Genomic DNA, 23,972 nt, shown 5'->3' with positions numbered 1-23,972 from the left:
GTCCTTAAACCCTTAGATGGGAAGCGCAAGGACACAGAGCACAGGCATGGCCCCGTATGGATACTGGTAGCCAAAAGAATCCAAAAATCAAGTGCAGGGGCTGCAGATGCACCAACAGTGGAATATGTATGGAATTACAGTTCAGCTCAGTTTGAGGTATTTGACATATTGGCAAATTTCCAAAGCTAGATGTCTAAAGTTAAGTTTCTAAATTCATATTTGGGGTGGGATTTTCAAATGCTCTCAGCAGTGGCCTAACTTTTTTTTTGAAAAAATCACAGCCTTTAGGCCACTGAAGACCAGGCTACAGATGTCTACAAGCACTGAGAATCCATGCATTTCACTAAAGTCAACAGGAGCTGCAGGTGCTCAGCACCTTTAAAACTCAGGCCATTTTCATTAGTAGGTACCTATACAATGGATCTAGGACTATAATATTGGGCATTCAGGTTTGAAAATTTTGGCCATTACTACTGCCTGGATCCTGTAATATGATCCATGCAGGTGGATCCTTATGCTTATGAAGAGGCACATGGAAGTCAATATGGCTCTGCATGGGTGCAAGAACCTGACTACAAAGATGACACTGTAGGAATAGGGCCTACATTATTCTAATATTTACCTTTTACTTAAAAACTACTACTCCATTATGATAAGGCCAATTACAATAAATGAATTTTTGAAAAAAGGTCTCATGTACTGTACTTATTTCAAATCTATAATTAGTTGTGATGCTGAAGACTTGACAATGCAAAGTGGAACCAGGAATTTCTGGTGACAGTTCGCTCTCCAAATTAACAGAGCTGAATTTCTCCTAACCGTCTGGAGAAAAGAGCCATCCAAAAAACTAGCTTGATAGTAAGGAATGAGAAACTTCCCGCATGAGTTCAAAAGGATATAAAAGGTTCCAGCAGAGCACACAAATATTTAACCTTTAATTTCAGGTTACAGACTCTCTAGTTTCGCCTACAGAGAACCACTTCTGGACCATCTATCCATTTACTCTATAGATCCCAAAGCAATGGTCAGTCTGTTCAGGGCTCACACATTAAAAAGCTTGATCAGCCGTAAGAAACAAGGGCACTCTGCCAGCTGCAGAGACTGGTATCCGGAGTGATGAACACCCAAATGGATCCAGCAGAACTCTTGGTAAATATGTTTATTTTTCACCAGCTCAGCCCCAGTCATGGACTAAACTGGACTTCAGATTTACACATTGTTCGGAGAGCTGGCTCTGTATTAGATGAACATCTGCTAAATTTGTGTAATCAATAAATGGTTTTAATAACATTTGTAAACCAAGCTAAAGGAACTAATATAGTTTCTCAGTCAGTTTGTTTCTTTTTTACACTACATACACAAATTACAATAAGACTCTTCTGTTAAAAATATTTAAGAATACAACTGAAAATTATTTACCAGTTAGTGGATGTTTCACTCTTTGAAATCTTGAAATTCAAATCAGCCATCCCTCCCACAGGTACTCTGTCACTTCCTGTAGTAAAATGCAGTAGCTTCTTTTGGAGATCAAGAGGAAATCCAAGTACTACCTCCCAAAAGTATCTACAGTATTAATTAGGGAAGGGGAGAGTTAATAGCTTGATAAAAGCAATGTAAAGTTATCACTATGCCCTAGGCTAAGATATTGTCACTTAATATAAAAATTCCCATCAATATATAGTTAACAGGTGAACTTAAAAGCATAAAGTATTTATGTACATTTTCAAACACTGTGTTATCAAAAATGTGCTAGTGACACTCCTCTATACAACTCCTCCCTCCTACCATTATTTAGAGCCAGATTTTATAATTGGCATAGTGGGGCAAAGGGAAGAGATGTTTTGGCTGCCTGTATCTTACAAACCCTTATTTTTCAAATGTTGGTTTAGTTAAACATACATATTTACATTTATGTCTGAAACTTTATTTAAAACCTATTAGTTACAAGAAATGCCTACGGTTACTAGGTATTACAGGAAGATCAGATGGAAATACTTTCTTCTCAATTTTTTATGCATTTTACATTTTGTGTACAGACAGTTGCCCCAGTTTGTGTGGATCTTTCACAAATCAGAGAAGAGAGAGAATATTTTAAAATATAGGAAAACGTTGTAAAACCACACAGTAGCTTGGTGTAGTACCTGAAACTGCTAGACTTAAACGGATTGTGTCCTTTTGAAGATACTTGGCATCAGCGGTGGCTCCAGGCACCAGTGCTCCAAACGTGAGCCTGAGGTGGTAAGCCGCGGGGGGCGCCCTGCTGGTCCTTGTGAGGGCGGCAGTCAGGCAGCCTTTGGCAGCGCACCTGCGGGAGGTCTGCCAATCCTGCGGATTTGGCAGCAATTCGGCGGTGGGTAAGCCAAAGCCACGGGACCGGCGGACCTCCCGCAGGCGCGCCGCCGAAGGCAGCCTGCCTGCCGTGCTTGGGGCAGCAAAAAAGCTAGAGCCATCTCTGCTTGGCATAGCTAAAGAGGTTCAACTAATATAACTTTTCCTACTTAAGGAGATAAGACTACAGTATTTTTATCTCATTTTGAGATAACCTTTTTAAAACTTAGCTATATCTAAGTACTTCAAGACTATATTGAAATTCAGATTTTAATTGCTCCCATTAGCGCATCAGTCTATACTGTTCTTCTGTAAGAATATTAAGAAGATTAAAAATTAAGTCTACCGTATAGTGAGATCGGTTTTCAGGTAGCCGTCATACTGGGTGTTTCTCTGTAGAGCATACATATCCAGTTCAGGGCTTCCACAAACAAGAATTTCAACTTCCTCTGGACGAAGTAGCTGCCAAAAAGTCATAACATTTGCTGGCAGAACACTTTTTTAAAGATAAATAATGATGCTAATAAAGATTCAGACTAAGAATTGAAAAATTAAATTGCAGATGTTTTGTTATGCATTGTAGACAAAGTATGTTATTTTCTTAAGAACATTTTTCATGGATAAAAGTTTATATCTGAACTCCAGTATTTACTATTTTGCAGGAAGATCAATTCCTCAGTGCTTAATTTTAAAACTGTTTACTAACAAGCAAAATAAATGTGGGTAATATCCATTAGTGTGTTATTACTATTCCCCTTATTCCCCTTTCCTCCTAATGTTTACACTTTCTTAACTTAGAGTCAGAGATTTAGGCCATCGAGTCTGACCACCTGCACACATCCACAAGCCCTAAACTGAACCCAATTATCCAGTCCTGAGCCCAACACCAGTAAACTATTGTGTGCCACAGCCAGAGAACAGGAAGGAGTGAGGTGCACTAATACTCAAGGCCCCTTAATGGCAGGGAATTGATTAGGTGAGATATACTCAGATGATTCTAACAATCGACATGCATGCCATGCTGCAGAGTGAGGCAACCCCCATCCCACGATTTCTGCCAATCTAACCTGGGGAAATTCATTCCTGAAAACAGAAAAGGTGATCGGTATAACACTCAGCACGTGAGCAAGACCCACCAGCCAAGCATCTGAGAAGGAATTCCCTTTATGCCTCATAGTACTGGCCCATCCTGTCCAGTGTCCTCTCTCATACTTCAGAGGAAGGAGGGGAAAAAAATACAGAATACACCTCAGGGCCACTATACCCAATTCCCCATCACAGCATGCAACCCCATCATACAAACCCACTCATAAATTTATCAAGCTCTATCTTAAAATTAATTAGATTGCTTGTCCAATCTATTCCTATTGGGAAGTTCCTCTGATGGTTAGCAATTTTATAATTTCTGACCCTTAATTCATTCATGGACAATTTATAATCATTTGTTCTTGTGTCAACATTTTCCTTTAACTTAACTAGCTCTTCTCCCTCTCTGGTGTTTATCTCCTCGATATATCTGTGCACACTCACATCCCCACTCAGCCTTCATTTTGCTAGGCTAAAGAAACTAAGTTCTTTCAGCTTCCTCTCATAAGATAGGCCCCACATGCCCTGATTGTCCTAGTAACCCTTCCCTGCACCTGTTCCAGTTTGAATTTATCTTTCTTGAGCATGGGTGAACAGAACTGTATTCTGGGTGAGGTCTTACCACTGCCTTGTACAATAGCGTTAATATTTCCCAATCTCTACTAGAAATACCTCACCTGATACATTCTAGGATCACATTTGCCTTTTTCACAGCTACATCTCATTGATAGCCATAGCCATCCTGGGATGAACCCACACACCCACGTCTCTCTCCTCTTCTGTTGCCTCCAAAGGCTGTGCCTTAGCTTGTAGTAGAAATTTGTATTATAATTCCCCAAGTGCATGACTTTGAACTAGATATTATTAATTTTCATCTAATTTCTATTACCCCAGTCCTCTAGTTCTTTCTGCATAATATTCCGATGCTCCAGTTGTTGAGAATGGAGAGTCTTCACCCTGAAAATGCTACTAGTTTTAAATCTCTCCCACTTCTTCCTGAAGTACTAGTGTGGTGCCTGCAAACATAGGGAGCAGGGAAGAAGTACGTATGAACCTGCAACACCTTAATTTCAGGACCAGAAAAGCTCCCAATCAATCAGAAGCAAGACCTTGGAGCAACTCATTGACATGCTGTTGGCCAGATTAGGAGCCACACTACCATAAAGTCGGTTCCAAACCACCTTAATAGGCTCTTCCCTGTCCAGGAAGGAATTAGCTGTCCCAGTGACCAATGGGCCTGCTGCCTCAGTCTCACCAAATTCACTGCTCTCTGGTCAGTAAGTGGGAAGGATATACTCCTTGATTGGGATTTCTGGTTGTCAATCATATTCAATCTCTACTGATATCGTAAAACCCATATACCAAACCCGTTAACCAAAATCCTTTTTCTGTGCTTAAGTTAAACTTTATTGAGTAAGAAAATAAAGGAAGGCATGTACTCAATAATGAAATGTGTATAATTTAACTCCTTTAATCTAATCCAGATGTCCAGGAAGGGAGTCTTGGCACTAACAAAGGATACTTATTACTATAGAAGTATGATATAATGAACAAGATTGGATAATTGATAAGGGGTGCTTACAGTCCAGATATGTTCTGTGATTAATAAGAGGTACTCGTGAATACAAATATTTTCTGTAATTTATAAAAAATGACACATTAAAAGATGTTTTTAACTCCTTTGGAAGTGCTTGCTAGAACAGATGTTCTTAATAACAATAACTGGGTTTAGAAATCCCTTTAGCGGACCAATCATGTAAATTAAAATACCATAAAAATTCCCTAAGTAGTTAAATAAATTAAAATATTAAAACAAAACACACACAATCAACTGTGGGAAAGTAGTTTTTCCCCTCCCAACAAATAAACGTTCTTTGTTCTAAACCAGTAGATAAAGGAATAAATTTAGGAAAGTTAGTTGGAAGTGAACAAGTTGCCATCTCAGTTACTTTATATATATTATATATAAAAAGAGAACAAGCTGCCCTCTCCTCACAATTTACAGAGGGTAGTAAAGTATACTTTCTGTATTCTGTATCATGCTGTATGAATCTTTAACTAATAAGCTCTAATTATGTAATTCCAATTAAGACAATTTTCTACCATCTAGTGGTGGAGGTATTATTATTATATTCAAACATGCACCACTTCCCTGTGGCTACTTGCAAGCTATGTGGCTGAACTATCAGGTTGCAGAAGTGGTGAAAAAACAAATGGAGACTAAGCTCCAGTGTCAGCTCCTTTCCCTGCCAGTTTCTGATTGGCCCCATGGTTCATGAGAAAGGGGATGGATGTAGCAGCTGAAAAGGACAGCAAAGACTGGAAGAGAGAAGAAGTGGAGCTGGAGAACTTGTCAGATTCCTGCCCCCACTGTAGGGATGATCCATAAATGGGGGGCCTGAAATTGAGGGACCCAGAATGGTTTTTAAGATGGCTACCTGGCTTTTCTTCATGTTCTCTTTGAGTAACACTGTACCCATAATTTACTCTCCTGTAAGTACACAAGATTGTGTGATCCTGACAGCACCCTCCCAATGATCCAACTAGAAATGGGGGAGGGGCAGAGGAGGGAAGCCACCAATATATCTACCATTAGTCCTCATTTGGCCAGAATAGGCCAGGCTTTAGAAAACCTACCCAACATAACTCAGGTCCTGGTCAGCATTGCAGGTGTGCATGACAGGCAACCACTGGAATGACTGGAAGTTAGCTAATGTAACGCCAATATTTAAAAAGGGCTCTAGGGGTGATCCCGGCAATTACAGACCGGTAAGTCTAACGTCGGTACCGGGCAAATTAGTTGAAACAATAGTAAAGAATAAAATTGTCAGACACATAGATAAACATAAACTCTTGAGCAATAGTCAACATGGTTTCTGTAAAGGGAAATCGTGTCTTACTAATCTATTAGAATTCTTTGAAGGGGTCAACAAACATGTGGACAAGGGAGATCCGGTGGACATAGTGTACTTGGATTTCCAGAAAGCCTTTGACAAGGTCCCTCACCAAAGGCTCTTACGTAAATTAAGCTGTCATGGGATAAAAGGGAAGGTCCTTTCATGGATTGAGAACTGGTTAAAGGACAGGGAACAAAGGGTAGGAATTAATGGTAAATTCTCAGAATGGAGAGGTGTAACTAGTGGTGTTCCCCAAGGGTCAGTCCTCGGACCAATCCTATTCAATTTATTCATAAATGATCTGGAGAAAGGGGTAAACAGTGAGGTGGCCAAGTTTGCAGATGATACTAAACTTCTCAAGATAGTTAAGACCAAAGCAGATTGTGAAGAACTTCAAAAAGATCTCACAAAACTAAGTGATTGGGCAACAAAATGGCAAATGAAATTTAATGTGGATAAATGTAAAGTAATGCACATTGGAAAAAATAACCCCAACTATACATACAACATGATGGGGGCTAACTTAGCGACAACGAGTCAGGAAAAAGATCTTGGCGTCATCGTGGATAGTTCTCTGAAGATGTCCACGCAGTGTGCAGAGGTGGTCAAAAAAGCAAATAGGATGTTAGGAATCATTAAAAAGGGGATAGAGAATAAGACTGAGAATATATTATTGCCCTTATATAAATCCATGGTACGCCCACATCTCGAATACTGTGTACAGATGTGGTCTCCTCACCTCAAAAAAGATATTCTAGCACTAGAAAAGGTTCAGAAAAGGGCAACTAAAATGATTAGGGGTTTAGAGAGGGTCCCATACGAGGAAAGATTAAAGAGGCTCGGACTCTTCAGCTTGGAAAAGAGAAGACTAAGGGGGGACATGATAGAGGTATATAAAATCATGAGTGATGTCGAGAAAGTGGATAAGGAAAAGTTATTTACTTATTCCCATAATACAAGAACTAGGGGTCACCAAATGAAATTAATAGGCAGCAGGTTTAAAACAAATAAAAGGAAGTTCTTCTTCACGCAGCGCACAGTCAACTTGTGGAACTCCTTACCTGAGGAGGTTGTGAAGGCTAGGACTATAACAATGTTTAAAAGGGGACTGGATAAATTCATGGTGGCTAAGTCCATAAATGGCTATTAGCCAGAATGGGTAAGAATGGTGTCCCTAGCCTCTGTTCGTCAGAGGATGGAGATGGATGGCAGGAGAGAGATCACTTGATCATTGCCTGTTAGATTCACTCCCTCTGGGGCACCTGGCATTGGCCACTGTCGGTAGACAGATACTGGGCTAGATGGACCTTTGGTCTGACCCGGTACGGCCTCTCTTATGTTCTTATGTTCTCACTCTTTCCTCTACTACGTGCTGGCAACTTTTCTCACTTGCACATATTCCAGTTCTGATCCTCTCTAATGGTCTAGAGATGTGTTCAGCTCAGTAAAGGGTTTAGTTTGGAGCCAGATGCTGCATGCACTGAAAAGAGGTAGCCAGCAGGGAGGAGGCACTGAGCAGCCACGAGGCACTTTTTGCAGCCAAAACAAGGTAGGTCACTAGGAAGAGACAAGCCACGGGGAGAAATGAGGGAGAAAAGGGAAGTTTCAGGGAAAAAGGAGGAACAATATTAATTTCAAGGGATGATTTTTCATGTCAACCAGCCAGTGGTGTGGGGTCTACTGAAGGATTTTATGTTCATTCTGCTGAGTTTTGGATGACTTCTCTTTGCTTTTTCTCCCATTACTTTCTAAGATGAAAATAACCTAAAATTCACCAAAAATGCCCACAGAACTGTTCATTAACAGACTCTAGTAGTCCCACCTTGATTATAAGGATAGAATAAGGGTAGAGAAGGAAAGAGAATGGATTACACTAAGTGACACCACCTGGGCTATATCATGAGTAGGTTGCCAACTTTGGTTGGATGAATTCCTGGAGGTTTAATCACATGACATTATCTTTAATTAAAGTTTAATCTTTAATTCCTGGAGACTTCAAGACAATCCTGGAAGGCTGGCAACCCTAATCATGAGAGACAATGGGGGCACCTCTGCAAACGTGCCACAGAAGAGGGGATCTAGCTCAGCACACCTGGGAATCACTGGCTTAAAACTAAGGACTAAAGTGAGGAAACAGAGGTCCCTTTTGTGGTTTTATTATATAGTTGCAATTACTTAAGACAAGGTTTTAAAAAATTGGTATCTAAAGTTAATGTTTCGAGTTTACATTTAGGGACCTAAATAAATGGTCTGATTTTCAAAAGAGATGAGCAGCCATTAAGTTTAGTGAATACTACTGGGTGATAAGCACTTTTGAAAAATCAGGCCACACCGAATCCTAACTGTTAAAAATCCTACCCACTGGAAAAAAAAAAATCTTGGCCTTAATCTGTTGCAACTATCTGTCTATGAAACCTGTCTTTCATACTGGTTACTTACTAGCAGTATTGTGAGAGGAAATACATTAAATATTTTTAAAGACCTTTACGACTCTCCAATGAAAACACTATACTTTCCAACTCCGTAATACTGCAGAGTCCTAAATATTAATGCAATTATATATTGTTTTTCTCAAATATTTTCTGGTCATAAGAATGGTCATACTGAGTCAGACCAAAGGTCCATCTAGCCCAGTATCCTATCTTCCGACAGTGGCCAATGCTAGGTGCTTCAGAGGGAATGAATAGAACCAGTAATCATCAAGTGATCCATCCCCTGTCACCCATTCCCAGCTTCTGGTAAACAAAGGCTAGGGATACTGTCCCTGCCCATCCTGGTTAATAGCTATCGATGGACCTATCCTCCATGAACTTATCTAGTTCTTTTCTGAACCCTGTTACAGTCTTGGTCTTCACAACCTCCTCTGGCAAAGAGTTCCACAGGTTGACTGTGCATTGTGTGAATACTTCCTTTTGTTCGTTTTAAACCTGCTGCCTATTAATTGCATTTGGTGACACCTTGTTCTTGTGTTATGAGAAGGAATAAATAACATTTCCTTATTTACTTTCTCTACACCCGTCATGATTTTATAGACCTCTATCATATCCCCCTTACCTGTCTCTTTTCCAAGCTGAAAAGTCCCAGTCTTATTAATCTTTCCTCATGTGGACGCTGTTCCATATCCCTAATAATTTTTGTTGCCCTTTTCTGAACCTTTTCCAATATATCTTTTTTGAGATGGGATGACCACATCTGCATGTAGTATTCAAGATGTGGGCATATCATGGATTTATATAGAGGCAATATGATATTTTCTGTCTTCTTATCTATCCTTTTCTTAATGATTCCCAACATTCTGTTACCTTTTTTGACTGCTGCAGCACACTGAGTGGATGTTCTCAGAGAACTGTCCACAATGACTCCAAGATCTCTTTCTTGAATGGTCATATTCAGCAAGGCACATTGATCCCAGTGGGCCTACTCATATGCTTAAAATTAGGCATTTGCTTAAATATTTTGATGAATCAGAGCCTCTATGAACGCTGAAAAAAGTCAGTTAAATTATTAACGTTTATTTATATAATTCAGATCAGTCATTTTCAATTCTTTGTCACAGATTTATAACAGAAGTAAACCAAACTTTAAGATAATATGAAATAAAGTTTATTATAAGACTTTTCATCTTATTCTTACCATCAATGCATATGAATCACAGACACTATGGAATCCATAATAAAAAGCTGCAAACTGTTTGTAGATTGATTTGTTGAGAATGAAGTCAACATAAAGCTGCACATATTCTAAAAAAAACAACAACACATGATATCCTTTATATTAGATATTAATAAAATTATTTCAGACTATCATTTATTGCATTGTCTTAAACTGAGTTGAAATAATTTAAAACTTTTAAAATACATTTTACTTTACGTAGCATTATAAATAGAAAGTATATTAGGAAGTTCAGTCTGAATTTTATTTTTACTACTCAGCTAAATAACAAAACCTATAGTTATAAGTGAAGTTTGGTGCATTTCAGTTGGCATATTTATATCTTTAATGTACCTTTCCGATTCTGAGCCGTAACTGGAATTTTATCACCACCAGGCTTTAGGTTATAAGATTTTATGACTCCAAATTCTTCTTGAAAAACCTGGAGAAAGAGAGAAGATGGTATAGCACATGTAACACCTTTGGTCCATTATGGCAAATAAATCACTTATCAATAGTTTTGCATATTTTTGAGAGATTTTTTAAAATTATGTGTTATAATTTTTAGTATTTTTCTTAAACAAATACACTATTTAAAATGTGTTAGTTGTGTGGTAAGACTCGGATACCACGAAGGAGAAAGATTCAGAAAAGGATTTAGGAGATTAAATATATTAGAAGAAATAAACTCTCTTTTAGTTGTAGGTCCCACAGAATTGAAAATAATTTAGGTTATGAAGATTCTCATACCACTTGATGACAATATAATTCCAAGCAAAAGCAAAAAAGCCTTGAACTAGAACAAGCCTATGTCAGGCCTAACACAGTGCTTTCAGGCTGGTACAGGTCTAAACCCAAGCTTCGTTGGCTAAAATAAATCATTCCAGATTAGAGGAAGCCTCTGCTTAGTTTAAAACTCCTATGGCAAACCCAAGTCTTTCATAATTGGATCAGGATTCTCTTTAAGCCAGTCTTCCAGGTTGGAGTATATCAAATAGTTAGTGCAAGCATTTGCCTAAAACTAGCCCTCAGATTAGGTAAAGTCTTTCAAGTTAGGTAGGCCTCTGCCTAAATCAGGCTTCCAGGCCAACTTCAACCCCAAATTTACCAAGTCCTCCAAAACTACAGCAAGCCTCTGTTTGGGCCAACCTCCCAGGCTAGACTGACTCTTTCAAAGCTGGGGCGAACTTTATAGTTCTTTAGCCCAACCCCACTGAACTTCAGACAATCAGCAATCACTCTCTATGATGGACTACTCTACCTATGAATAAATCTCCTGAGATGGATCAATAATTACTATAAACTGTAGACTCTGTGTTCCTACAGTACCTGGAAGGTTGAATAAAAGTCTTCTTCAACATTGTCTTCATAGGATAGAAGCTCACTTAGTCCATGGGCCAACTCCTGGGGAAAAAAAAATTAATGAATTAGGTACAATTCCACCTTTTAAAGTACAATAACTTACTACTGAGAAACACCTTGGGCAAAATTGCACATTAAAGCATACTATACATAAAGCAACCTGTTACTCCGCATGTGCAGAAATGATTTTTCAACTACTAATAACTATATTTTGAATTTTTTCCCTCACCAGGCAAAAGAACTTATTTCCAATATGTTCATACTGAATTCCATTTTTCAAACATCAGCTACAAATGGATCTAAAAAAAAAACCCTGTTAGATTTTTTTTAAACAAATGGAAAAAAGGGAGATTATTTATCAGTAACTGTTCCCCAGACGTTACCTCTGTAAGAAAGGTACAACTAAACAAAGAGCTTATAGAGAAGGGGCTGCTTCTGCATTTTGCCTACCACCATTATATCACACTTATTCAAGTAGATTAAATTTAGTATCCAGGTCTGTAATAAGCAAGCTGGAGTCCCAGTGCCACAGACACTAAACTCTTATTCTACCAGGGGAGTGGCTGCTTGGAATGTTTGCATCCAGAATGTATGTATTTTGCAAATTTGTAGGGCTGCTACTTGAAGCTAAGTTTCCAGCTTTATATTGTTTAAATAATCATGACACTCTTGACACTGGGGTCAAGATCAGATGCTAATACTGGGAGAGCAGCTCTTCAATTAAAAAAAAATTAGTACTCCTTTGACATCACTTGGTTCTGTTACTGTATGTTATCCTTCTACAGTGGGGATTCAGAGGCATTTTACTGAGGGAGAAATGTACTTCTCCCGAAATGCCCAAATAACTGTGATGAGCCTGAGTGAAAGGCTCAGTGTGTCCAGATGGTAACTAAATAGCCCATTCCATGTCCAGCTTATGCTTATGTAACTTCTCTTTGTGGCATGAAGACACCATAGGCCAGATTTACAAAGGTACTTAGGTACCTAAACATGCATCTAGGTGCTTACTGGAATTTACAAAAATACCTAAGTAGGTTAGGTACCTAGCTCCTACTCAAAGCCAATGGGAGTTAGGCACTTAACTCACAGAGTGCTTTTGTAAATCCCACTAGGCGCCTATCTGCATCTTTAGGCTACTATGTACCTTTGTAAATCTACTGTCTGGCCTGCGTATGTGTATCTGGAGGAATGCTTTGCCTCCCCCTTCCTCTTCAATATGGATGCAAGAGGACCTATGACGCTCAGTATTCAAAAATGGAACCTACTGATAGATAAAGTGGTTTCTTGCCAGGCAAAATAAGATCTGAAGATCTTGTCTTCAATTTACGATCTGATGGTTTCTTTGTTGGAGAAGCTGGACCGAAAGATCATCTCTGATTTCAAAGTCGAAGATTCTGAGACTTCTGAAGAAAGGAGTTGAGCAGGTCAGACTTCAATCCAGGGGGAGAAGCTTAAGACTGAGCTCATGCTTCTTACCCCTACCCTGGAATATGGTGCCACACACAAAAAAATAATACTAATGCAAGTACCCATCAGCATACAAAGGGCCTTAATGATAGGGTAGCGACATCTTCCAACTGCATGGGGCACCTTTTTTTGATTCCCAAACTCTTTTTAGGATATGTCATCTTGTGCTGATGCAGATTTCAGAATATTGCTACTCAATTGTAGAAACTAACCCCACTAAAATTACTAGAAACGAATCTGTCCATTACAATACTTGTATGGGTTTTTTTAAACCACAGGAATGAAGAATGAGAATGATCTAGCAGGTGACTATAGAGGAACTGAGGTCAATTAAATGGCTGAGGCCATTTGTAACTTCGCTTGGAATGCTTAGATCCAGAACTGACTCATATACACCGTTGAGAGTTTTACTGCATCTAGTGATACCATGGATTACAAAGTATAGCACTGGTCTCTTAGAGTGGAGTTCTGCATAGTACATTTCTTAGATGTGAAGTTTCATGTGTTTGTGTGTAGTTTTTTTTTAAATTCCCATAACTTAAATGGCAGAAGGGAAAATTTTGTTCAAAACTTTTACAAGCAAAAAATAAATAAATAAGATCTTCAAGAAGAGAGAAAATGGTGAGTGGTTTGGAAAGCATATAAAAAAGGGGCTCATAATGTGAAATGTTCTGCAACATTTAAATGAAACAGAAGCACTCAAATCCAAGCACCGATAAATGAAACCAATTATTATTTAAATAAACTATCCTTTAAAATACTGCTTTTTACTTACTGGCATAATATGACACAGGTCATCTAATGAAACACCACTGATGCCTACAGGTGTGTTCTGATCACAGGGAACAATGGGAGGACTCAAAAGTTTCTTGTAACAGCAAGGTGGGAAGCGAATATCCAAGGTGATACTGTTATACACGGCAAGTCCCATAAGCTATACACGTCAGATGTTAAGTAGAAAATCACATTCTTATTATTCTTTTTAGATCACTTTAGAAGAATATTTTACACTGTTACTGAGAGTATTCTTTAAATATTAAACAAAACTGAAAAGGCAAGAAAATATGTTCCTTTTTCAACATTGCCATCATTCTTTTAAGAGTCTATTGTCTAATGTAAGAACTAGTAAACTAAAAAATATTAACATGATCAAATAATGCACTTCTATTCAACACTTGAATTCTTTCATACTTAAGATACTATGCAGCATGAAGCATTTTTTGAACTACTATAATATGAAAAAAAAGTTAAAATGAAACTATAGATATGGGTATCTTTAATCTAAAAAATTCTAAAGAGGTCTTAACATACTAATGTTTCCATAAAAATTAAACACATTAAGACAAAGTTATGCTGACAGTGTAGTTTACCACCTGGCCTATTCAGGCATATTTGGTGGGACTGCACAAAGATCCAGAGTTTTGGGGAACTATTAATGAGAAATTAGGTTTATTTTAGGCTTTTTTGTACAAATCAGTATGATTATTGCTGTATCTGAGAAGTTAATTATCCATCAAGAGAAGCTGCCCCTTTTTTGTGGTTGTTACTGGTTACTGCCAGATTTGTTATTACATCCCATTAGTTTAACCTTCCTATGCCAGGCAGCCAACTGGGTAACGCATGGGATATTTTCCTTACATAAAACTTAAATATAAGACCAGGCTATTCGTTTCTATTTACTAAATATGCCAGTTCTAATAAACAAATACATAAACCATCCAATTTGCTGCCTATTACATGAGGCTGTTTTTCTTTTTGTATTTAGCAGATTAAATCCTTTTTACTGTATGTATTCATTCTATTTGTAATGACTATACTGTTTAATGATTTAAAAAAAAAATCAGTTATCTATTGCTAATCATTCTGTTGAAAAGTTATGTCATTTATAACAGCAGTGTGAGCAACCTATACTAGATTATATATCAGTTGGTTTAACAGTCAGCAAGAAAATATTATTTTCCAACAAAGATTCAATTTTAAAGATGAAACTTTATAGTCAATAAACTATTATAATAAAATAGATTTTAAACTTGTTACTAATAAGGGTTTCATACTTTAAAAAATCTAATTCTTAATTTCCTAACTTTGGAGTGCTTGATTTTGCTAACAACATTATTTTAATGTATTTTTTGTGTGTAATTTATATGTATACATACACACAATACGTATTTTCCTTATTTTTAATTTTCCTACAAGAATCATTAGTCAGTGTATTCTGTTTAGCTCCTTAAAGCAAAAAAAAATCTTTTACTGAAAAAGAAAAGCATAATAAAAACTAATTCTGACTTTGTATATTTATACTTCAATCAGAAGTTCCTAGCTTTTTGTTTTTACATTTAGTAACTGATTAAAATACTATGAAGGTAGCACATTCAAGTGGACAGCAAAGGATACAGCTCCAACCAATCGGAATTCAGAGTAATCATCACATTTATAGATGCTAAACCAGTGGCAGTGTGAATCCTTGTGATATGTAAACATACCTGTGGAATGTAAAAATTATTTCACATTATTTATCTGCAATGAAAAAAATCCCCCCAAAGCATGTATCTGTCTCATGCTTATAATATATGGAGATATACCTATCTCATAGAACTGAAGGGACCTTGAAAGGTCATCAAGTCCAGCCCCTTGCCTTCACTAGCAGGACCAAGTACTGATTTTGCCCCAGATCCCTAAGTGGCCCCCTCCAGGACTGAACTCACAACCTGGGGTTTAACAGGCCAATGTTCAAGCCACTGAGCTATCCCTCCCCCTGCCTTCCTTCATCCTTTTCTTAGCTAACAGAGTGTATGTATCAGTGAGTGCCTTCATTCTAGATACTTTCCTTCCTTTCCACAGCAATACAGGAAGTTGTTTGGCAATCTTGAAGGATGCTGGCACATATTCACTGACACTAATGTCACAAGCTGTATTGCCATATAAGGCACGGTTGTGGGCTGTGTGACAGAAATCACCAAACAATAGTGAAATTGACAATGTTAAAGTTAATTCGCTAAAGAATTGTATTTAAGATCCATATTTATGGAGCCAAAAATTAGAGTGTTAGAGTGAGTCAAATTTGCTGAAAAAAACAAAAGCAAAATATGTGGTTTAGAAATTGAGGTGACTGAGAGACCCACTGGATAGTGCAATACTGACTATGACGTTCACAGTTCTCAAGTAAGGAGCTGGCCCTCATGCAGGTAAGTCCCACATCTATACACAGTTACTGTGCTTCAGTTTACAGACAGTGAAGGTATGTTTACACAGCAAAGAAAAACCTGTAGCTGGCCTTTGCCAGCCGACTCGGGCTTGCAGGGCTCAGGCTACATGACCCAACAGAGAATATTAAAAAAAAAGATCCAAGGTGGATGGGCTAAACATTTGAAAAACTAAAAATGCCTCTCCATCCCTGTTTTTAATTAATCCCGTTTTTAATTTGTTAATCTTAAAAGAAGTAAATTATGAGGACTCACCATAGTCTGGGTGAAAAATCTGGCGAATAAGGAGAAGAAACCATTCTTTTGTCAAGCCACCCATATCAAGACCAGCCTCCCCTACAAATGTAACTTTCAACTTTTTTTTCAAATCTGCCCTCTTCCGTGTCAGCTATTAAAAAAATAAAAATTACAATAAATCAGAGACTCACAACATATCTAGTATTACAGAACTTCTGGATAAAACAAATGTGTTTATTTTATTTCTACAGCTATTAGTTGAGTGAAATATGAATCCATAAAGTTACTGAATTCTAATTCATAATTCAAGTTTATATGCAAAGAACTGTTTGGATTGGATTAGCTAATCATAATTGGTTGGCCACTCTCCCTCCTGACTCATGAGGTCTCTGTCCATCTCTTGAAAGCCATCTTGGGAGTCAAGGCACCAAATAGCTCTCATCCACGCTCTCTCTGAGTAACTGGGTCCTGGCTATGGTAGCAGTGGATTAAAAATTTGGGTAAGAAATTGGAAGAAAGTCTAAAGTATTTAATAATCTCAGAGCATGTGTAATTCTGTAGGCAAGTTAATGATAGACAGGTAAGGGAAGTGTCACTTGAGTCATTTAAATCTACAGAATCATAATTTCAATGGTATCATCTTTTTAACCGATGATGGCAATCAACTTCAAGCATTCCTTCCATTTATAGTAATCTAAATTAAAAAAAATTTAATCTGGGTATCATGTTCTGGCCATTAACTGGTAACACATTATTGTCAGTCAAGAGCCTCAATAAAATTTTGTGAGGGCTGCCACATTTGACTTGCCTGTGTTAAAGTATAATTTTAAAAAATTATTTAAAAAAGTTTTCTTCAATGTATAGCTACATAATTGTTCTAGGCTTGTCTTGTTTGGTGCCATAGTGTTTGTGGGAGAAAGGACTTTTGAATGATACCCAACTTGACCAATTTCCAACCACACTGTATTATCAAAATGTCTACTAATCAGAGGACTTCGAGTGGGGACCCGGGGAGAAGTGAGCCCCCCTGCCATGCCACTGCAATTATGATTCAGTAGATTTTTACAAATCAAACAACACCCCCCCCTTATCTTGCTAACACCAGCTTGCCCACCACAGAATGAAATTTTACTATATTGTGCTCCTAGACTATAAAGCTTGAGGAAAGAAGGTCGTGAAGAAAGAAATCACACAGTATCTAAAGAATTAGTTAGAAGAAGTTGGAATTCCTACCTTGGAATATGATACAATATAATCTGATGATTATGCACAGTATTCTTAATGGGTTCACTTTATATTCATATTTTTAAAATTTCTTTTTAGTTAGCATGTACATACACAAAATGTACATAACTGTGTGTGTGAAGTGGGTAAATGTGCAGGAGACAATGACTGAAAACGTGGTTAGTTTCCTCAGCTACCATTACAAATGTTTTAAATAGATTCACTATAGAAATAAGTCCTATCAGACTGAATTCAAAATGTTACAGATACTTTTCAACAAAACATTAATTAATTTCCATTTTCTGTACCTCATCAAGTGAATCACTAACAAGGTGCATCCTTCTCACTTTCAAGTTCAGGAACAACATATTCATGTCAGGTCTCTGCCTGCGAGAGACTTTGTCCACTAGGCTTTGCTATTTGGAATTAAAAAAAAAAGTATTTTACACACACAACATTTTTGCTTAAGAAGCCAAATCAGCCCTCACTACCTAGTACCATTTCCTCTTAACAGTCACTTCTCCCTTATATGCAACACCCTGTCCTGTGACCTGTATTCTGATCTATCATTTTCCACCTTAGCAGAATAAAATTGACAATTAAATTAACAAGGCTTTTCAGGGAAATGTGTTTCTTCAAAATTATCTTCCTCATTAATCTGGCTTGCCTGTCACTCATGGGCATGGTGAAGAAAGATTCATATATTGCAGAAGACTAAGAGCAGCACATTATACTGTAGAAACACATTTATGAAGCTACTGCCGCCCTAAACAAACTAAAACAAAAACACTGTGTAAGCATTCTTCATGGCCTTTTGCAGACTAGAAGTTACAGAATGACCTTTTTTTTTTTATTTAGAGGTTAGCCCTAAATTTCAGAGATTGCAATGAATAATTTTACAGAATGTTTAACAGATTAAAATGTATAACATTATTTTTACATGATCATTTATCACAAAGTGACTTACCCGTGCCATGCTTATCATCTGTTGTTCTGAGTCCCTTTGAATAATAACTTTTTTTGCTGCTATAGAAATAATGAATGGATACTGACAGAAAGAAAACCTGAATGGCAAAATAGACAGGAAGTTAAATAAGGTGTAATTTTTATTAAAGATAATAAAACAAGAATCAATCTTTGTATTACTGTTTAGTAATTCTCTCCTCCATTAATATCTCATTTGTAAATAACTCTTCTTCTGAAATAGCTATTGTTCTTTCCGCATTGTGTGCACAGATGTTAATTTAATCTTGTGCAAACCATTTTAGTGTTAACTAACAAGGACTTAGCATTCACAGTATTTGTATATACTTTTTCACAATAGACCTTTAATCTTTATTGTAGCATCTACCATCATTGCCCTTTCATGTGACTGAAGAACAAAGCCAGCTACTATAGTATGCAAACAGCATCTTTGGTGTTAAATACTAAATTTGAATTGTTAAGCAGAGCTAATGAATAAAAAAAACTTAACTTTTACATTATTTTGATTGCAAAAAAGATGTCTCATGTTTATTATTTTCCAGTCAATTAGAGCATATAATGGAAATACTTGTATTTTATGCTATTTGCTGGGGCCTGATTGACATCGGGAGCTGCAGGTATCCAGCATTTCTGAAAAAATCAGGCCATCAGTAACATTATTTTTCAATCAATCAGCAATAAGGATGATAAACACTCAAGAATCCCAGAAATGACAAACACCAATGGTTCTTTTGTTAGTTTTCTTTGTTAAATTTAAGCTCTCATGAAAGTGAGGGAATAGCAGCATTAGCTTGAGCAAAGAACAGAGCATGTAGATGCTGTCCAAGCTTTCTCACGTGGCTCCGCTAGTATTCAGTCATTACATGCAATAATGTTATTTGTCTCTTTAGCCTATACTCTGACAACTGTGTAGAACATTATACATATCATAAAGCTACTACAGTGAAGTATGACACTTCCTCCCAATACAAAATTTGCCTTGGAACTTGTGCAGGAATTTGGACTTTGGGCCCCCAACATGAAAGGATAGTGTTAGTCCATTATACTATCTGTCAAACAACCCGTGTCATCTTTCATCTAATACCTAAAGTTTCTTTCATCCTTCACCTTTGACAACATTATATGGCCACAAGTCAACAGTTAGTATTCTTAGTCATCGGAGGCATCATTCACTAAAGAAGACAGCAGAAACATTGATTCACCATGTAAACTAAAAATGAACTTACTAAATATTCTACACCACTCATTAAAAATCAATTTGAAACTAACTCTAAGACTGATGAAGTGGTCCACATGTCCTGTTATAATACAAACATTTACAGCTACATTAACAGACAAAAAAAAATAAGAAATGTATGTGAACCACATCAGCATTTCTATCAAGAATTTTTATAAAACCTAACAAAAAAGATTACTTACCAATAACTTTAAGTTGAGTGTATTTCTTTTGTTCACATTTATGGGATGTGTGGCCTGGTACTGCTGAGTTTCAGGAACTTTCTAGAAAGCACTCCACTTTCAGTGCTCTGAACACTGAGACTCAAACCTATACAAAGGATTATGGAGTCCTCAACCACCAAGTGAACTCCATAATTCCACGAGAACAAAGTTGTGAAGAAGAGAGAAAGGTGGGAGCAGGGTGTGAATATGCAGAGGAAACCCTTCTAAAGAACTATATTTGCTGGTGAATAATCATTTTCTTTTCCAAGGTTTGCCTCTTATATTCCTGATCATGAGGTATAAAACAGGATGATGAGAAGTGCTCTCATGTCATCCTTGTTTGGAGAATGTACCTGGCAGCTAACTAGTGCTGCAGTGGCTTCATTCACAGGCAGGGACCCCTAGGTCTTGAGACAAAGGTGTAGGAGGCCACGAGACTTACCCGCTTTAGAAAGAAACTCACTGACATTTGATAATTTTTCTTTAATGGAATAGTATCTTAGAAAACATCCCAAAAATCTCTCTTCAGGGGAAAAAAATGGCTTGCAAAGAGTCCAGGACTGCACCAATATAAGAAGATATCTTTTGAGTAGGTACCAGAGAAATTGAGCAATACCCATGTCACTTTCAGGAATTCTTCTAAGGTTTGTGGTATACAAATGCAAACCAGCCAGTTCTCCAAGTACAGGTAAATTGGAATACCTTAATGCCAGAAGTATGGTGCAACCATAGCCAAACAACTGTTAAATCAGAAAACAGTAATGACTGTTCCCTGCATTTAAATATTTGTGTTGAGTAAGTCTGAATGAGATCTGTAAGCATCTTTTTAAAAAGTTGATAGCTTTGTTCAGACTTCATAAAGAAAGGATAAGAACGATGGAAGCCAATATCAGCATTTGTAATTTGAATTTATTCATTAACTCTGTTAACTTTTTTAGCCTTCATATCATCATGGATCTATCCGATTTTTTAACATGAGAAATGATCTTGAGTAGACAGTACATCCCCTTTGTGCTGATCAGGCACCTTTCTTCTGTAGTTTCAAACTTTACAGAGAATTCTCCTCTGCTCTGAATAGTGTTTACTTAGTAGAAACCCTTATAAGCATATGGGAAGAGAGATTGGGCTGCCCCATGGAATTAGATTGTGTGGCCCAACCAAACTTTAACCATCCATGGTAATTTCACTCCACATTTCAAGGAAATGGACCAAATGGTCCCCAACCGACAAAGACGACTAGAAATTAATGCATGGCACAGGTTTCTCAGGCAATTTGTTAAATGCGTTGCTTAGTGGATGCAGAAGCCATGTGAACATCAGCAGTCAAAAATTAACTACTATTTTTTTCCACCTCCAAGCCAGGCAGATCATCACAGATATTAGCTGAAGGGAGGAGAAAGTCAGAGTTACTGGAGCTGGTTGTGATAGCAAGAATGGTGAAGACTACACACACAAAAAATACAGCTTGAAACTGGTATGCTTGTCCAGATTGGCTACAGTGTTATGTTCTGAGACCCCACTGGGGATTTAGACTATGTAATATTGCAGAAACAAGGGAAAAACCCCAAAGTAAAAAAGAATTAAAATTACACCAAGAGTGATATAGCTGGACTAAACTACACTACGATCAAAAGCCAAACAAAACATGTCTGACTACAGACAATAGGTCCGGATGTCCACAGCTAACCAAGGCCTGGTCTACACTAGGGGAGGGGGTCGAACTAAGGTACGCAACTTGTCGAACTACCTTAGTTCGAACTACTTACCCGTCCTCACGGTGCGGGATTGAAGTCCACGGCTCCCCCGTCGACTCCGCCACCGCCATTCGCGGTGGTGGAGTTCCGGAGTCGACGGGAGCGCGTTCGGAGTTCGATATATCGCGTCTAGATGAGACGCGATATATCGAACTCCGAGAAGTTGATTGCTACCCGCCGATCCGGCGGGTAGTATGGACGTACCCCAAGAAAAGGAAAGAACTGAAGTGGGGTGGAGGCCAGATAGCCCTCCAAAAAGCTTTGTTCTGAATGTTCAGAGCCACAAGGAGGCACTCATGTGAACCCAACTGGCACTGTTTTCTAGAAAGTTCCTGAAGCTCAGCAGCTCTGGGACATACATGTGAATATGCCAATGAAATTATGTAGTTTTCTGAAGTTATTTGTACCATAATATTCCATGATACTAGAAATTTGTAAAATGCTTTTATATTTCCAAATCCAAATATCAAGCCTCACACTGAAGCCTGATCTAAAATACCTGTAATGGTGTGAACAAATTCTGCCCTTAAGGTCTTCTTCAACTCCTACTAAAGTCAATACAAATTGCACATATATAAACACAAGGCCACATTTGGTTTTTAGTATCTTTAACTTATTGAGAACATTTCAGCGTACTTTGAAATAAAATAATAAAAAGTAAAATAAAGAAAGATGTAATTAATCTCTCATGATTCAAGCCATCAAGAACCCTTCAGAAATCCTTAATGCAATGCTATATTGTTTAATCTGATCCAAAATTTTCATTTTGTAAAAACAAGCTTTTGTGAAATCAATGAAAAATGTTTTCGTTAAAGATTTTTTAAATTCAAAGGAAAGTTTTAATAAATATTCGTAACCCAAACATTATGCTGATTCATGAGACTCTAAAGTCTTAATTTCACTGTACAAGCTGAACAAAATGCAAAAAATAAAAACAGCCTAAGAGTGAAAAATAAATTGAATGTTACATTTCCTTCCACTTTAATAGCCTGAAGTACTACTTAGAACAGGAGACTTGTTGCCAAAAGTGACAGTTAAAAGACCGTAAGCCTTCAAAGGCTTACACATGTTTATCTTTATGCACTGAAAACAGTCCTGTTGACCACAGTGAACTTGATCACAGTCTGTAAAGTTAAGCATGTGTTTAAGTCTTGGCACGATCAGAGCCAAATTCTGGAAGGACACATATAGTATATGAATGTTTGATATGTTTTATATATAAAATGGTAAATGCCACTTGATATTAATAGGTGTCTCTCTTATTGTGTGGAGGACAAAATAATTTGTATCATGATAAAAATAATTCTTATTAAAAAATTTGTATAGTAGAACCTCAGAGTTACATATACCAGAGTTACGAACTGACCGGTCAACCAAACACCTCATTTGGAACCCGAACTACACTATCAGGTAGCAGCAGAGACCAAAAAACCCCCCCAAAAACATGTATTAAATATAAACTACTAAAACATTAAAGGGGAAGTTTTAAAAAAAGATTTGACAAGGTAAGGAAACTCTTTCAATGTTCAGCTGTAAAGTTTTGAAAGAACAACCATAATGTTTTGTTCAGAGTTATGAACATTTCAGAGTAACGAACAACCTCCATGCCTGAGGTGTCTGTAACTGAGGTTCTACTGTAATTAGACTTCACTAGCTGCCTTTTGTACTGTCAATATTAGCAAACAATGAACTTATATTACTGTCTACAATTTTTACCTTTTATCTGATTTAAATCAAAGTGTGAAATCCTGGCCCCACTGAAGTCAATGGCAAAACTTACAATGACTTCAATGGGGTCAGGATTTTACCGAAACTGTCAAAGCTATCTATTTGAAAAAGACATGATGCTGAACTTTAAAATGAATAGACAAGCCTATAACGAACAACAAAAATAAGCGTAATCTATTTTTATTTATTGTTAGACAAAACCTGACTCTTGCCAGTTTCTCTTTTACCTGTGAGAGTTTCCATAACACTGCCAGTTATGATACTCTTCCATGAGATCAATATGATCCAACGTAGAATTATAAAAATCCGTATATGGAATAATAGCAGGATTAGCCAGGCTATTTGCAGCACCTACAAAGAAAACATATAGAATCAGTATCAGGAACTCTCTCAAACTACTATCCCAATGAGACACACCCATTTTCAAGTTATGTGAATGTCAAGATCAGCTGTTATACAGTCATCTTTTTTGAACCTTAGCTATAGCATTGCTATCACTCTGCTAAAATAAATATTGTCATGCTGGCACACCAACATTTAATGAGAATACTTTACAAACCACTATAATCAAAGAGAAACTAGACAAACAAGTGCTAATCTCAAGATCATTT

General features: G+C 37.3%; 1 protein-coding gene across 5 annotated transcripts in view; it reads right to left on the bottom strand.

Moving 5' to 3' along the window:
• Positions 1 to 23,972, bottom strand: part of HECTD2 (HECT domain E3 ubiquitin protein ligase 2) — an 82,356-nt gene that overhangs the window by 7,273 nt on the left and 51,111 nt on the right. For all 5 annotated transcript variants that reach the window (XM_045024181.1, XM_045024184.1, XM_045024182.1 and 2 more), the window contains 11 exons: positions 23,589 to 23,712; positions 18,423 to 18,519; positions 17,764 to 17,871; positions 16,250 to 16,382; positions 15,186 to 15,274; positions 13,567 to 13,725; positions 11,292 to 11,366; positions 10,317 to 10,404; positions 9,945 to 10,051; positions 2,675 to 2,790; positions 1,420 to 1,563 (listed from right to left, as the gene is read on the bottom strand). In XM_045024181.1, coding sequence (XP_044880116.1) covers positions 1,420 to 1,563; positions 2,675 to 2,790; positions 9,945 to 10,051; positions 10,317 to 10,404; positions 11,292 to 11,366; positions 13,567 to 13,725; positions 15,186 to 15,274; positions 16,250 to 16,382; positions 17,764 to 17,871; positions 18,423 to 18,519; positions 23,589 to 23,712 — 1,240 coding nt within the window. The remainder of the gene's footprint in view (positions 1 to 1,419; positions 1,564 to 2,674; positions 2,791 to 9,944; positions 10,052 to 10,316; positions 10,405 to 11,291; positions 11,367 to 13,566; positions 13,726 to 15,185; positions 15,275 to 16,249; positions 16,383 to 17,763; positions 17,872 to 18,422; positions 18,520 to 23,588; positions 23,713 to 23,972) is intronic.

This window comes from Mauremys mutica, chromosome 7 (genome assembly GCF_020497125.1).
Source record: "Mauremys mutica isolate MM-2020 ecotype Southern chromosome 7, ASM2049712v1, whole genome shotgun sequence".
Taxonomy (NCBI): Eukaryota; Metazoa; Chordata; order Testudines; family Geoemydidae; genus Mauremys; species Mauremys mutica.
Note: the sequence above shows the minus strand (reverse complement) of the source record. Positions and strands in the feature narration are given on the sequence as shown.